The sequence below is a fragment of the Ursus americanus genome, chromosome 14 (genome assembly GCF_024610735.1).
Source record: "Ursus americanus isolate L20-20 chromosome 14, mUrsAme1.1.p, whole genome shotgun sequence".
NCBI classification, from domain to species: Eukaryota; Metazoa; Chordata; class Mammalia; order Carnivora; family Ursidae; genus Ursus; species Ursus americanus.
In genome coordinates this window covers 60,548,672-60,565,150 of record NC_142140.1, presented here as the reverse complement: position 1 = coordinate 60,565,150, position 16,479 = coordinate 60,548,672, and the positions used below count along the sequence as shown (strand labels likewise).

The 16,479-nt window shown below is 44.2% G+C and overlaps 1 protein-coding gene across 2 annotated transcripts in view; it reads left to right on the top strand.

Annotated features, from left to right (window-relative positions):
- UBE2G1 (ubiquitin conjugating enzyme E2 G1) overlaps positions 1-16,479 on the top strand; it is a 97,465-nt gene that overhangs the window by 53,708 nt on the left and 27,278 nt on the right. Inside the window, exons 1-2 of one of the 2 annotated variants that reach the window (XM_045804844.2) lie at positions 8,407-8,570; positions 11,693-11,795. In XM_045804844.2, the coding sequence (XP_045660800.1) occupies positions 8,510-8,570; positions 11,693-11,795 (164 nt within the window). In that variant the 5' untranslated portion in view covers positions 8,407-8,509. Of the gene's footprint in view, positions 1-8,406; positions 8,571-11,692; positions 11,796-16,479 lie in introns of those variants that run through there. The other variant, XM_045804845.2, reaches the window with a different exon arrangement.

Below are 16,479 nucleotides of genomic sequence, written 5' to 3'. Positions count from 1 at the left end.
TTTACAAAGCTAAAACAAATCAAGAATATTTTAAAACAAAATGGCGGTTATCCAGAGCCATACTGTTTAAAAGGCTCACCCAAATCAGTAAGAAGGGCAAAAACTATAAATAGGTAATACATGTAAGAAATATGAATTGTCAGTGGTCAGTGGGAAAAGGATATTACCCAGGGTTAGCAGTGCTGCAGGGAAATAGGTTCCCACGGTGTTTGTACGAGTACAGATTGAAATACACTTTTCATGGACGATGTCCATCTTCCTCCGGCCCACAGCTCAACTATAGGGGTGTAGGTTCTGGGTTTCCTCCCCCAGATGTGCGAGGACAGTACAGAGATGTTCTATAGCAGTATTATTTACACTTGAAAAAAGTGGGAGGAACCAAGTAACTAATGTGTATGCTGTACCGACGTGACCCACAAGGTATAAAATGATTCCATTTTCTCTGCATAGGGGTATAGCCAAAACTGGGAAGAATGTGTATAGCAAATTGTTAACTGTTTCGAAGGATGAGAAGGTAGAGTGACAAACTGCTCACATTTTATTTTCCTGTGTTGTTTTAGAATGAACGGCTTTTTAAATTTTTTAAAATTATTTTATTTTTTGAAGATTTTATTTATTTATTTGACAGAGGGACAGCCAGCGAGAGAGGGAACATGAGCAGGGGGAGTGGGAGAGGAAGAAGCGGGCTCCCAGCGGAGGAGCCCGATGCGGGGCTCGATCCCAGGATTCCGGGATCACGCCCCAAGCCAAAGGCAGACGCTTAATGACTGAGCCACCCAGGTGCCCCACGGCTTTTTTTTTTTTTTTTTAATAATGAAGAAAATCGAAGTAAAAAAGAAAGTTGAAGGAACCCTACCACTTAATCTTAGCCATCATCTACGTTTGATGAACCCCATTCCAGACACTTATGATGCAGATATGCAGGTGGCAGTACGGAGTTATGATGCACACGCCAGTTAAAAGTCTTCAGTTGGTTGCATTTGAAACAAAACCCAACAAGCTATGAGGTGTTATTGGAAACATGATGGAACCACAGAGAGGTGTTGGTTACTGCACAGGAGGTGAGCTCCTGTAAGAGCCCGAAAGTGGAGAGATGATAAAAAAACCCTTGGTAGTTGTGCGAGAACCCCTTGATTTCTTGGTACCCTGCGCGCAGGTGTAAACATGTACGCGTGATCCTCTTTCCTTCTCTTCCCATCTCCTGACTTTTTTTTTTTTTTTTTTTAGGTTAATCCTATTTTTACACAATCAGGATTTAGAGTAGACTCTTAAAAGCTTCTAGCCAGTCATGGTTGTTTAGTTTTAGTTACGTATTTACATGGGGTAGGTGTGCGCGTCTTTTTAATCTGGTTTTCTGTTACATAATTCTTTATTTTGATTCACTTCCCAGCAGTTATTTCAGGAAGTACCACTTACGCTTAAGTCCTTCGCTCACAGCGCTTGGGAACGCTTACTGCCGTCGTACCCTGGCCTCCTCTTCTGGCTTCCTATTTCTCGTGGCCCACTTTCCCTCAGACTCGTGTGGTCGCTCACGCCCGTGTTGAGCCTGACCTGCTGTCTTCCGGCACCCGCGACACCACTGCTCTCTGATCTGACAGCTGCGCCAGTGGCGTGCGTCCCGGGCCAGGCTTTTCTGGCCTGTGGAGTGTCTTGTCAGGCTGCATTTCGTTACGACAGGAGAGTTCTATGTGTGTGTTTGTGACACTTTGTGTTCTCATCCCTTCAGGAATACCAAAGCTCCCTTTATCGCCTTCACTCCGTTCGAGTGCATAATTGTTTATCTTCTTAAAGTTAGGACCACGATTTGTTTTATTATAGTTTCTAAGAAATTTTTGTCCTTTCTAATATGACAGCATTCCATGTCTTTGTTTTTTGTCCTTTTGTTTCTTTTCTAATGTTCTTGCTTGCCTTGGAGCTCTCTGTTGCTTTATAATTAAAGCCTTCTTTCAGGTCTTTTTTAAAAAAGAGATCATATTGTAGTAATTGCTTTGAGACTCTTTTTTCTTAAGTCTTCCTGAATTTCTGTATGTGTTATTAGGTGGTTGAAGTGAACTTGAAGTGAGTTGGAATAGAGAGTCAAACACTTCATTATTGTACTGGGAGATTTTTTTTTGAGAGTCTCTTCCTGCAGTTGATGGTAACAAGGAACGGTGAGGAGAGGTAAATTTCACTTTGAGATTGCTGAGACCTCGGGGGTAGGCAAATACAAAAGAAAGCAAATTCCATGTATTGATATATGAAATAGAGTAACGTAACCTAGTTTCATCGCACAAAAACAAATAGATAAGGAGATGAGACCTGTTAGATATTAAGTAAAACAACCTGGTTTTGAAAAATTTCTACCCAGAAACCTTAATTTAATTTGAGCAATACTTAAGAAAATCAGGGTGTAGTAAAGTGATTAAGGACTCTCACCTGTATTGGCAACAGTAGGAACAGAGTTTCCCCGTTTACTTGCCCTGGCGGGTGGGGGTGGTGGTCATGCGCTGCCATCCCTGCCGAGAACAACCTGTATTACCCCTGCATCCCCGAGTGATGTGGGTGAGGCTGGAAGAAAGTGGAGACCACCACTGCGCCGTATTCGGGGAGGGGGTGGAAACGGGCAGAGTCCACCCCGGATAAAAGCTCAAAAAATACCGCTCTTTCAAAGGAGAAACAGGTACCCTTAGTTGGAAGGGATAGGAGTTGAACTAGAAGTATATAGATAAAAAGGAAATTTGACTCCTCCAAATTTATGGAAGGCCAGGAGTGATACCAGGTATCAGGAACTGGAATTCTGTTAGGACGTCTCTTCCTATTGCTTACTTTTGCTCATTTTTCTCCATTTTGGCTTCATTTTCTCATACCACCTTTCTCCTTGAGATTTGAACTGTGGCTTTTTACAGCTGTCTGGATTGGGATTTTCTTTCTTTAATTCCAATTTGAAAAATCTTCCAGAAGATACCATTCTCCTGGCTTGAGTGTGTTCATTCACTCATTATTATGGCCCTCGGTATGGGGACCTTGTTGGACAGCTCCTACTAGAAATAAATAGTGGGGTGTGATGTGTTAGATGCGGGGTATGTAGTATTTCCCCAGACCTCAGAATTCTAAAGAACGTTGATGATTCTTTTGATAGCCTGTAGCCTAGTGAGCAGTTTAAAGGAAGAAAGCCAGTAACTTACACTGCGCTCTAAGGTGGACGGTCTGTTGCATACACAGTTTCTCCTCTGACTCGCAGGGCTCTCTTGGTTTTACCAGACTGTACTGATGAGGAGGATGAGACTCCGAAGGAATGAAAGAGAGTGAGAGAGAGAGAGAGAGAAGCGGTTAAGAAACTTGTTCACAATGACGAGGCTCGTGAGAGAGTTGACATTCATATGCAGGTCTGACCGACATTATACCGCGTAATATTGATGAACAATGGAAGCTTGGAGGAAATGAATATCTTCTCTGTTAATGTTCGTGAGTTGGTTTGTGGTGATTTAAATGTTTTAAATTAATATGGTAATTCTTACAATAAGGTCAAAATTATTTTAATAAACCATCTTGATACTTAGGAGGAGTAATTAGATAGTGTCTGGATAAAAAGGTCTTTTTGTAATTTCAAAAGCTCGAAAAGAAGCCAGTGTAGAAATAGTCACTTTACAGAAATGCACCTTACAGCCAGCTATGTGTTGTATGAATAAATGTGACAGGAATGCACGTTCCCTGGAGCAGGAGACCACAGTCACCCAGACACAAAGGGAAATCAGTGCTAGGCTCTAAATACCAGTTTGTATTTGGCTTTGTAGCCGTTAGACTTAGTCAACCATTGGTCTTGGCAAGGTCCATTTATAGTTAAGGTAGCTTGTTTCCTGAAGAGTCAAGTATAAATGATACGTGGTTGTTCTTCTGAGACGTCGTGTATTTGCGGAGTGAGGCTCAGTGATGGTTTGTTTTCATGTGATTGATAAAAAACATTAGAGTCCATTAATTAGACTACCTTTTTAGCATTTTTCTACCTTGGACAAATGCTAAACAGACAGTGGCAGCAGAGTAGACGGATTGGTATAATGAGTCTCCGTGTTCTCTCCCAGCCTCAGCACTTAGTAGTCCTGAGCAGTCCGGTTTTATCCATCCTGTAGGATTTTAAGCACATCGCAAACATCATATGTCACTCATCATTTGTCTGTAAACGTTTCATTATAGATCTCTAAAAACTGGGATTAAAAGACCCGCAAATGGCCTTACCACATTTAAAAAAAATCAACAATTGTTTAATATTAATAATGTGATGTTAACATCTTAATATTAACTAATATCTGGTTAGCCTTCGCATTTTTACTTGTGGCATACATTTTTTTTTAAGTTTGAGCTCAGTCCTCTCTTGTTCCCCACGTGGTGTGTTTCTTGAGGGTTCTAGGCGCTGCCCTTTAGAATTTCCCTGCAGTGTGGTCTTTGCTGATTGTGTGTGTCCTGGGGTATCCGTTACCACATTTCTCTGTGTGTTCCCGAAATTGGTAATTGTGTCTGGGGGCGTGGACAGGCTCAGGTTTGTGAGTGAGGCAAGATCACTTCCTGAATGGTGGTTTGTTTATCAGGAGATACATAATGGCTGGTTGTCTTCCTTTTTAAAATGCCTGGACTAAAATGGCCATATGACAATGTGTCCGTTTTTCATTTTTTTTTTTTTTTTAAGATTTTATTTATTTATTTGACAGAGAGAGACAGCCAGCGAGAGAGGGAACACAAGCAGGGGGAGTGGGAGAGGAAGAAGCAGGCTCCCAGCAGAAGAGCCTGATGTGGGGCTCGATCCCAGAGCACCGGGAAAACGCCCTGAGCCGAAGGCAGACACTTAACGACTGCGCCACCCAGGCGCCCCCCGTTTTTCATTTTTTAACTGCGCTATTTCTACAGAGAGATACCTTATTTGATCAGATTGTAATTACTGTTTGATTACTTGGTAGTACAATTTTCTATAGAAAAAGAAGAATAGATCTTGAATCTTTTGCTCTTTTAAATTGGTTTTACAGGGGCTCCTCGGTGGCTCAGTTAGTGAAGCGTCTGCTTTTGGCTCAGGTCATGATCCCCGGGTCCTGGGATTGAGCCCTGCGTCAGGCTCCTTGCTCAGTGGAGAGTTTGCTTCTCCCTCTCACTCTGCTCCTCCCCTGCTTGTGTTCCCTGTCTGACAGATAAATAAAATCTCCAAAAGAAAAAAAAGTTTGTTTTACAACAAACAACAAAAACAGTTTATTAGCATCCCGAAATTGTGGGACCAATAGGTTGGTTGTTTTTGATACCACTGTTTATAGACTGTTAGTCTTACTAGCTTCGTTGATACTTGGATTGTCCCATATGTGACCAGTGGGAACCTCTCTAAGTTGGGTGTGTCCTTTTAAGAAGATCATGGTATTATTTGGCAGCTTCCTTTTTATTTGGTGTGTATGAGATGAGCCTAGAACACGTCCTGCCCCAGACCTGCACTCAGCCCTTTCTCTGAAGATCCCTGGTCCCTGTAAGTAGTAAATCTATTTGGAGTCATATTCTGGGCACTAGGGATGCTCGTTTCTACAGGGTCGGTCATTTTTCCTAGACCTTTCACTGGACACAGCTCAGAATTTTTAAAGCTATATCATGAATTCATACTGAAACTTGTGATTCGAATTCAGAGCTATAGAGTTCTTATTTTTCATATGCTCTCCCCATTTCCATTCTCTTTTAAAGGTCTTATCCTTGAGTAACGACTCTGTCATAGAAGTCTTCTCGTGCATTATTGCCCATTACTTATAACTATCCAAATTGTTATTTTCAAGGACATTTCCTTGTCCTTGGTTTGCTTTTGTTCATTTTTTGTAGACCACTTTGGCGCACAGCGATTTCCAGATTCACTGTGGGCATACATAATGCTCATTTAAAGTGATGTGACACTCCAGGATTTACTGAGCTTTAAGAATTGCAGTGTAACGTAGACAGAGAAAAGTGCATGAATATTTTGTGCAGCACACCATTACCAGCACCCCTGAAATCCCTTTTAGGCCTCCTTCCAGATACCACTCTCATTCCATTCCCAAAAGAGAAAGAAAAAAAGACAACTCTTGTCCTGATTTCAAATACAAATCATTAGTTTTGCCTGTTTCAGAACTTCAAAATTTTGCTTTAGCATTCATGATTTGTGGAAAGGAGAGCTCTTTCCAACTAGAATTGTGTCCAGGTAGCATTCAGAAAGCTCCATCTCCATGTTTGTCCCATTGAAAGTGTCTCTGTACGACTTTTGGAATATAGACAAACCCAGGCATGTCTGTGGACATTTGTCTTCATAGGCCAGAATTGTGGTTTTTTTTGGCTGTTTCCACTCCCTTTGTACTTGGACCCCTGCATGTTTCCCCTTTCTTTTGTGTTCGGGACATTAGACTTCTACCCGTTATGTTTGCAAATAGTCTCTCCTGGTCTGTCCTTTGTATTGAAGCTTTATTGTTGTGCTGGATTTAAAATATTTTGTGTGGTATAATCTGTTGAGTTTTGGCTGTTGGAGGTGGGTTAGGAAGGCCACCTCCAATCCAACATTATGTTTAAAAAAATTCTATATTTTTTTCATTAACTTTTATTGGTTAATTATGTCTTATAGTCCATCCAGATTTGAATGTAGTGTGAAGTATCTTTGTCAACATTTAAGTGTCCATAGGTTGTTTAAACATTTTTCTTTGGTCTTTTCCATTAAAAAACCTGCTGGAATTTTATCTTCGTATGGCTACTACACTTTTCCATCCACAGACTTCTTGAAAAAGTTTCCACTTGTATTTTTTTTCCTTCACCTGTTTGTCAGCTCTGTTGCCTGCATGGCCCCTGACTTACCATCACACTGAAACTAGTTATGCCTGGGGCACCCTTGACCTTCTCTTCAGGGAACCCGGCGGGTTGATTTTAGACCTCCTTTTTCCTGAGCAGTGTCTATTTATTGTTGTCAGCATCTTTCTCCTTTGGCCTTTGTGATGTAATTTTTCCTTAGGTTACTTCCTACTTCCCTGTCTTCCTGTTCTTAGTCACTTTTGTGGCCTTTGTTTTGTTTTGTTGTATCCTCAAAATACTGGTATGCTCTAGAATTCATTCAGTTAGACCTTCTAACTGGCTTCACACTTAATGCTCATCCGTGGGGGACACCGTCAGTCTTATGCCTGCAGTTATCAACAGTATTCTGATAACCCTCCACGTCTTTCCGTTTAGTTAAGAATTAAAAACAAAAACAGTATATTTTTGTCCATAGGTTTTTAAAACTAAACCTGCCATCAGGGGCGTCTGGGTGGCTCAGTGGTAGGTTAAGCATCTCACTCTTGATTTCAGCTCAGGTCATGATCTCAGGGTCATGAGATTGAGCCCCGCATTGGGCTCTGATCTGAGCATGGAGCCTACTTTAGATTCTCTCTCCCTCTGTTACCCCCCTGCCCCCTGGCTCTCGGCTCGTGCTCTTTCTCTCTTAAACATTAAACTTACCATCGTCTCTTTCCCTCAGCCCTCAAATCAGCACATCTTCCTGATGCTGGCAGGCTGGGTCCCTGGCTGCACAGGACAGAAATCCAGCATGAGCCAGCGGGAGGGGAAGTGGAGTTGAAGGGGGGGTAGAGGTGTGTAATGCAGACAGTGTCTGGGAGACTGAGAAAGGAAAGGAGGGTCGTCCCGTCTTTGGGGCTGGGGTTTTATTGAGGATTGTGGTCCAGTGTAGGTGCCCTCTCAGGCGCCCAGGAACAGGTTAGAACAAAGACGAGGGCCCGGGTGTTACTCCTTGGAGCCAGGGGGCTCTGGCGTCCAGTTGTCTCGTGCCCGTGGTCTGGAATATGCCTGTGATGGCTTCGTCCAGTCATTTTCACCTGGTCGTTCCTTAGATATTACCTGTCCTAGAGAAATCACTAACTGCTTGTCCCTTGCAAGGGGGATACACACTGTCTGCATTCGAGGCCTCTGTGCAGTGGGGGTGCAGGTCCTGGCAAGAACAGAAGCAGGAAGATGGAGCAAAAAGCAGGGTTTTATGGAGTCCTTCAGTTTCCCTATCTCATTCCTGTATGTCCCGTTTCTGAGAATGAACAGACTTCTATCCAGTTGCTCTGCAGAGAAACCTGTGTGAGATTTTAAAAATTGGATGTGAAATTAAAGTGACCTAGAAGTTGCTGTTTAAAAGTGTACAGCTCAGTGTATCGAGGGTGTTCACAGTGTTGGACGGACCACTGTCTCTTTAGTTCCTGAACTTTCTCGTCACCCCACAGACACCCACCATGGCCGTATCCCGTTTCCCCCATCTGTTGGCAGCTCTGTTCTGCTTTCTGTCTCTGTGGACTTGCCTTGTCTGGATGTGTCCTATAAACGGAGCCCTATGATACGTGACCTTAGGTGTCTGGTTTCTTTCACTGGGCCTGGGGATTTTGAGGTTCATCTAGGTTGTAGCGTGTATCAGTACCTCGTTCCTTTTTGTGGTTGAGCCCTGCTCGGTCTGCACATACACCGTAATTTGTTTACCCACGGGCGTTGGGCTGTTTCCACCTCTGGATTGTTACAAGTAATGCTGATACATAAACATTTTGTAGAGCTTTTATGTGGACGGACGTCTTCGGTTCTCTTGGGTATGTACCTCAGAGTGAATTACGGGGTTATGTGGTAACTTTGTGTTTCACTTTTTGAGGAAATCTGTGTCATTGTTGACTTGTTATTTTAACCCTCACATTACCAAGTTGGGTTGGTTCTTTCTCCTGAATGTCCCTGTTTTCCGTCAGTACTCCCAGTGGCACCCTACTAAAGGTACACGTTCCAGGAGGACCTTTATGGCTTTGTTTTGGCTTCTTTGTCGTCACTGTGGCCTTAGTCTCTGTCATCTTTTACGCTCTGCAAGATTTGTTTTTGAAAATGTTGAATCTCATGGTCACCTCATTGTTTTAAAAACAAAACGAAACACAAACCCTTCAGAGGCTGTCATGGCCCTCTGGATACAGGGCTTACAAAGGCCCTTTGCTGCCCAGCTTCTGACCTTCTGTCTGCTCTCGGCTGCATGCCCCCCTTTGTTCCGGCCAGCTCCTGATCTCCATGTTTCAAGTCCTTGTGTAGGCTCCTCTGTCTCAACCTTGCAGCAACCACCCCAATCCTTTGTCTTCTTTCCGATGTCTCCTGTCTTTTTAGAAGCCCCTTTCTGTCTCTTCATGAGTATAAGGTGCCCTCTCTGTGCCCCTCCAAATTACTGTTCTGCTGTTGGGGCATTTACCATGCATGGCACTTGCCTGTCTACTTCCATGGGAATCGGGCTGAGATTCCACAGGAGTTGAGTGTCAGGCTAGAAGTATAATTACTGAGAACTTAGCAGAAGGGAAAAGACGATTATTGGGTAAAATATTTAGGGAAGACCCCATGGGAAAGGGAAGCATTTGTGAAGGTGTGCTGTCAGTCTGTCACATAGCTGTGGGTCCAGGCCTTGGGGGACCCCTGCCAGGGGCAGAAGCCACCACAGAAGTGAGATATCGGACATCTACGATGTTGCTTTTACGTTATTTAAACAAGCAGTGGACGTGCTCAGTCCTGTAGAAGAAAAGCATGGAGAGAATGTGCAAAAGACTTGTAGGAGTTACGACGTATTGACAGAAGTGAGAATCAGTGATGTACTTTAAGGGACACGTAAGGGAATTCTCAAGGGTGATTTTCACCATATATGCTGATTTCAGAACTTACCTCCATTTATAAAACTCTGGGCTTCTGATGGAAAATGCAGCAAGAGGGTGATTTTCTGGATAAATTGAAGAATCTTCCATAATACTCGAATACAGTGTTTAAGAAAATGGTCTGAGAAATATGATACTGTTCGTCTAGAAAAAGAACACGACTGCCCTTAACTGTGGTGGTCTGTGCTCCGCCCGGTGGGCTGTGGGTGGGGCTCGGGGCTCCCGCTGCTGCCCAGCGAGTGTTCACGTGCAGCAACAAAGTACAGGTCCTAGCTCATGCCTTTCCATTTTCAGTACCCTTTTAAAAATGTCTTAGACTGGCTATTTAAAAGTAAAAATACATTTCTTGCATTTTGAATACAGTACTGATGTAAAAGATAGGTCTGTGTTGCCTTTTGCAAAAATTTATACTTCTAAAAAATCAAATTTTGAGAAAAGCCATTCATATTTAAATATAAATAAAATTTGCCTTTAGGCTCTGTGTTTCACTGGCATGTTGGGGTGTTAAATCCTAGTTGTTGAAATAACAGCACCTCCTTGTCCCTCAAAAAATAAAGATCTTCTCCGTTACTAACGCACTGTGTTCAGTCCTCTGTAAAAGCACTCTAGGTTGTGTTACGCTTGCTTTTATCTTTAGACTGAACTCTTTGAGGCTGATGGCAGGAAGCATGTGAGAATCACACACCCGTTCAGGCCCCCAGCACATCCCTCCCTGACTGCTCTCTCTCACGTGCTTGGCCCCCACTTCTCAGTTGGAGCCAGTCAGTGCTCCCCGTTTGACCTCCCTGTTGCTGATTTCTGTATACAGTGTGTGTGTATATTTACTATCACAACAGTGTTGATTGCTTCACAGGTGTGTACATATATTAATATGTATCAAATTTCATAACTTAAATATGTGCAATCCACTGAATGTCAATTACACCTCATTAAACAGCTGTTTAAAGAAATCTGTACCTAATACCCACCATCAGTAAGTAGGTCATGATTAAGCCTTATGTGTCTAGGAACCATCAGACTGCACTCCTGACCTGGTCCACTAAGCTCCCGTGTTGGCCTACGTCTCCCCCCACCACACTAGTCCTTTGCTTCCATCATTTTCCATCCATGCCAGAGCACTCTCTCTGGAAGAGAGAACTCTCATGATGCCAGTGCCATTCCTGTAGGCTCCAGCTGTTCTGTTCTTCTTCCTACTCTTCCTCCTCCTCCTCCTCCTCTTCTTCCCCTCCTCCCCTTCTTCTTCCTACTCCTTCTTCTCTTTGTCTTCAAAAAAATATGTATTTATTAAGCAATCTCTACACCCCATGTGGAGCTTGAACCAAGGACCCTGAGATCAAGAGTTGCACACTCTTCCGATTAAGCCAGCCGGGCGCCTCTAGCTGTCATTGTTAAGCCGCTCGTGTGTGCTGGAAGCTTGGCTGGCAGCGGGGTCGGCACACACAGGCAAGACCCAAGGAGTTGGCTCTGTCGGGGAGGAGTCTGATGTGCCGCACGTGAACACCCGCTGCAGATGTGTATCCCCGCGGTGACGGAGGGCTTGCCGGGTAGACACACTGCAGTCCGGAGGTGGGCTCCGCTCAGCCAGTTCCAGCAGAAAGCTGTTAGGGCTGCTGCTGGTGCTTCTGAAAGTGTACCCTAAAGACCGCAGTGTAAGAATGACTGGGAGTACTGGTTTGAGTTACTGGGGGTCACAGTCTCTGAGCTGTGGGCCTCGGTGTCTGTACCCTAACGAGTTCTGTCTGCCGCCCGAGGGCTACCCTGAACGCTCAGAGCCTAGCTGGGAACCGGGGGCGGGGAGGGGCGGTTAGAACGCAATCTCTCCGACCGCTTGCCTCCCCGTTGCTTTGCTTCCCCGTTGCGTCCCTGTGGTGCAGAAGTAGAAACGTTCTGGTCCTCGGGTAGCTCTTTGCTAGTGGACCCAGGTGTATCTGCTGAATAGTTTGGAATTTATAACATGTATATTCAGGTTCTGTAATTTATCTGTTGGGTGAAAATTACATGCCTGAAAGTTTTGATCAAAAAAAATTTTTTTTCCACAGAACTCAACAAAAATCCCGTGGAAGGCTTTTCAGCAGGTTTAATAGATGACAATGATCTCTACCGGTGGGAAGTCCTTATCATCGGTCCCCCTGACACACTCTAGTAAGTACCATGGAACGGACACTCAAGTAGCTCTCTTCATTAATTCAGATGGAAACTGCTTTGGCAAACTGAAGTGAAATTATTATTATTATTTTTAATGATTTTTTTATTATGTTAGTCACCATACAGTACATCCCCGGTTGAAGTGAAATTATTTTTTAAAGCAGGTGAAATGGCTGTGTTTAGGTGAGGTCGTTTGTACTAAATGATCATGTCTAGGGTTTTGTGTTCTGCTTGAAATTCTAGTCTGAAACCTGTTGCTTTCTTAAACATACAATAGTTTCAGAAATTCAGATATTCTTAATACCTGAAATAAATTTATTACAGAAAAGCTATTTTAAGGGGAGCCTATATAGAAATCATGTATTTTTTACTTGTTTCTGAGGTATTGGGTTAATTTTGGCAGGATGGGGCGAGAAGAAAATTCTTTATTGAAATGTTTCTCCCCTTCCCTTCCCTTGTGCTTACTGTGCCTTCACCCCCAAAGGGAACATTGTCATTTCAAAGAGAAGTCTTTACCATTCTTAACACTTTTATCAATTTAATTAAAGCATACTATTACGTCTGGGAGATTTTCATACAGAGCACATTTTCACACACCAGTGTCTCCAGGCTGGAGAGAACTCTCAAGGTCGTCAATTTGAGTGCTGCTTTAATCAGGTCCCCACAGAATACTGATCAGAACCAAGGTGTTCTGACCCTAAAATGAACTGATGTTTACCTTTTCCCAGTTTATAAAAGTGATTGTTACAGCTAACCACTTTCAGTTAACCCTTATTAACTGATGTGAAGTTAGACAACAGAATGCAGTGGAGTCAGAGCAATAGAGAGAGATGGGATTTCTTGTGTCTTGTCATACCTTTTAGATTCAAAGACTGTAGTCTTATTTTCTGCTCTGAATGTTTGCAGACTAACTTTGAGTTAAGAATGTTCAGTGTTCTCTGAGATGGATCGTGACCTCCTGATGTTAGTGACTAGTGTAAGTTCCACCCCGTTGATAGACGTGAAGGTATTGAACAGAGTGCAGTGATCCTCTCGGGTCAGCAGTGTGCCCCACACACCTGTATCTGAGTTTCTTGGGGACTGCACTTGCTCTCCACTGTGGTCCTCGATGGTGCTAAGCAGGCAAGATTTATACGGTAGTTTCATTTTAGGTGTTCAGACATGGGGAACCCCCCCCCCCAATAAAACATCTGGTGGAAAAGAAAATTTGGGCTACTTGGTGCCAGGGCAGGCCGCCATGGGACATGCAGGGTGAGCTGTGGTGTGGACTTTGGGTTTTCTCTCGTCTGCGAGGGTGATTCATGTTTTGTGACGACCGTTTCCCATCAGAATGTTTGCTGATGTATTTCTCAGTGCCATGTTTGTAATGGTGATTGTTGCTAACTAAAATCACTCAACTTGGTGGTTCCATGGTGTTAGTTTGGGTAGAGAACAGTAGCCATTGAAAACCATCTTTGAGGTAGCCCCGCACAGCCTCAATATCATTTGAAAGCAAATTTCTTACTAAAGTTTGCACATAAAACCATCCATATCACCTGGTTTATATGCCTGATGAAGTTCAGGTTTTCAGGCTAAACATATGGCAGGAAGGGTTATTTGGGAGACACAGTGACATTCCAGTGACAGAATCTGGTTACTCCCACAGTTGGTAGGAGGTAACAGGAGGAATTCTTGTAAACTGACGTCGTCTAGAGGGTTAGTTGGGCTTCTGGGCCTGAGCTCCATCTCTGAGGACCTCACAGAATGCTCACGCTGTCTCGTGCGGTGGTGGCACGTGTCTCTAAAGACTGTGAGTGGGTACATGTATTTAATGTGTACCTTCAGCTTCACCAAAGAGAACCGCTTTTTAATACGCACTGTACTGATTACTCGTCCATTCTTTCCACCAGTTAAGAACTTACTTCTGGCCTTCAGTATACATTTAAAAAGTGCTAGCTGTTGGTGTGAGATGTGGGTAGCAGAGGCCTTTGTGCAGCTCCCCTGGAGGGCGGACGTCCTGACGGGGCAGCGGGGCTGTAGTTTGAGTCTGTGTCGCACACGCGGTGAACATCCTGTGAGTGGTGAAGCCTTATGGCAGTTGACAGGCGTTCTAATCATCACCCAAAATAACCTGGAAATGATTCCTTCTTCATAAAAATCTTTTCTAAATTCACTTGAGAAAGTTATGGGATTTTTTTTTTAAAGCTCTCAAAAAAAGAGGCTTCAGATTTATTGTTTAATATTTACCGAGTCTAGGCCGTCCCTTCGGCAATTTCCTGCTTAGAATGGTTGCAAAAATAAAGCATTACACCAGCATTCACACTGCTCATTCATCTAGCTCAGATGTTTTCGAGCGGTCTTAGGTTAGATGCCGGCAACAGCACATTGGATTAGCTCAGCATCGGCCCTGCCCGCAGAGAGATGATGCTTTAGTCACCGTGTGGTTGCTTGGCTGGTGATGGCGGTGGTGGAGAGAGGGGCTCCCTGGGGGTGTGGCAGGTTTGGGATGTATCAGAACGTGTCCCAGAGGAAGACGTATCCAAAGTGGGAACTGTGGTAGTTTTAGTGGGCTTTTGGCTGCAAGCAACAGAAATCTGACTGTAGCTGGCTTAGAGAACAAGAAAGCTTGTTGTCCTGGCACTGGTAGCAGAATGGTTATAGGACTTTTGAGCATTTCAGAAGATCACCCAAAGGAAGAAAAGACGCTGGTGTCTTCTTAGTTTTATGTGTGCTGTATGCATTGGGAGCTCTCCAGCTGACTGGCTCTTGTCTCCTGTGTCAGAGTCGAGTCCCTTGCTCATTCCTACCCAGTAACTGGTAAGATGAATGAGGTGGCCACAGTTGGTTTAGATGAGTTCTTCTGGAATGGAAGAGATTTGGTACTGCTAGCAGCTAGGGTCAGCGTTAACTGGACAGGTGTTCTGGCAGAGGCGGGGCCGGGGGGTGGTGATGATAGAGCTGCAGCACTTCCGAGGGGAACTCTGGGTCATGGGGCCCAGAAAACAGGACAGCTCCACCGGGTGGCAGCGGAGTGAGCTGAGCACAGGGGATGTCAGGGAATGAGGTTGAACAGGGAGCAGAGGGCTACTTGAAGTACACAAACACCATAAAGAGTCTGGGTTTGTCTTCACAGCCATGGAGGACAGGAGTCCCCACCTAGGTTTCTATTTTACAACCTAAGTACCCTAACTTCGGGATTGTGGATTTCATTTTCCTTCAGCTTACTTGTGTTTTATATCTGCAAGAAAATTTTGTTTCTAACCGTGTTATTCTAGAAGTTTCATCGTCTATAGTAAAAAAAGCGGGCTGGGAGTTGGGGCTGAGCATGGAGACCTGCAGGAGGGGGTTGCATACACGGCCTTTGCTCCGGATAGAGGAGGGGAGTGTGCGCTGAAGGCCGGTCCCTGAGGACAGCTGGGCAGGCAGCCCGGAGGGGGAAGGAGAGGAAAGTGTGGTTACAAGTAAGCTCCCTAAAGGTACCAGGAATCCAGTATTTCGTGGTGTGTGTTGATTTAACGGTAAGGAAGCTGCTGGTGTCCTTGTAGTTCCTTGAGCAGTGTGAAGAGGGTAGAGGTCGTGCTGCGGTTGTTGGAGGGGTCGGTGGGGTGTGAGTGCACAGACCTCAAGTGTAAATGACCCTCACTAGGGGCGGGGCAGGGGTTAGGGTCAGAAGTAAGTTAGGGTTAATGTGGACATAGATGGTACCCACACCTAACTGATTAATTCACCACTTAATAGTTAGATCGCTTGTGTCGTGATGGCAAGAATTGATAATGTACAGACATCCTTGAAAAGCTGTTGTGTTCTTCTGTGGCACCATCAGCCTTCATGTAGTCACTAGAGGGCACTGTACCCTCTTCAGTTCAGGTCATCGATAACTGGTGTATTCCAGCATTACTGGGAGACTGAGCGTTGCCGTGCGTGTTAACGCAGCCGTTCTGTTTCTCTTTACATGGTATCAGATGTTTATTACTGCTCTGCCCATTAATCTGTTAAGAGTAGATTCTCCAGGCTGTCTTTCTGTGAAAGCTGAAACTGGTGTGTGTACCTGCTGTGTTCCCCCTGCCGATTATTAGGTAGTGTCCTTAGAAATAGTCGTTTCAGGCAAGAGCAGCAGCACGTTTTCAAGGAAGTTCAGGAGACTTGGGTATCACCATGTAATTATAAGTTGTACAAATTCAGAGTGGTGAACGTGCACCTTCCTTAATCTCTTATTTTTCTTTCGTCCTCAGCGGCTAGTCTGTTCAAGAGATACAGTTTATTTTATTCCTTACCACCGGCAAGGGTGCGGAAAGTACGGAGAATAGTAAGATAATATGTGTTGAGTGGATCTAGGGACTGTAGAGTCGGTTACCCGAACTCTGGTTCAGATTATTTTACAGTAACAAAGTCCTTTTACAGTTCTGCTTAAGACTTGGAAGCACAGCCATATGTTCTGTAATGAGAATTTGGGAGGAATGAACCTTGTTCCTGCTTAGCAGCTGATGCCCCGGCGGCAACGCCACGTCCCTGCCCGTTCGGTGCTTAAGAACATGGGCTGTGGGGTCTCGGTCCAGCTCCCCAACTCTCCCACTTGTATTAGCTGTATCACTTCGAGCAATTACTTAAATGTTGTCTTAGCACTTTTGCTGTTAGGGTGAAAACCCTATGCCAGGAAGCATTTGTGTTTTAGTGCATGTGGTAGCCAAAAAATTGGAAGCAA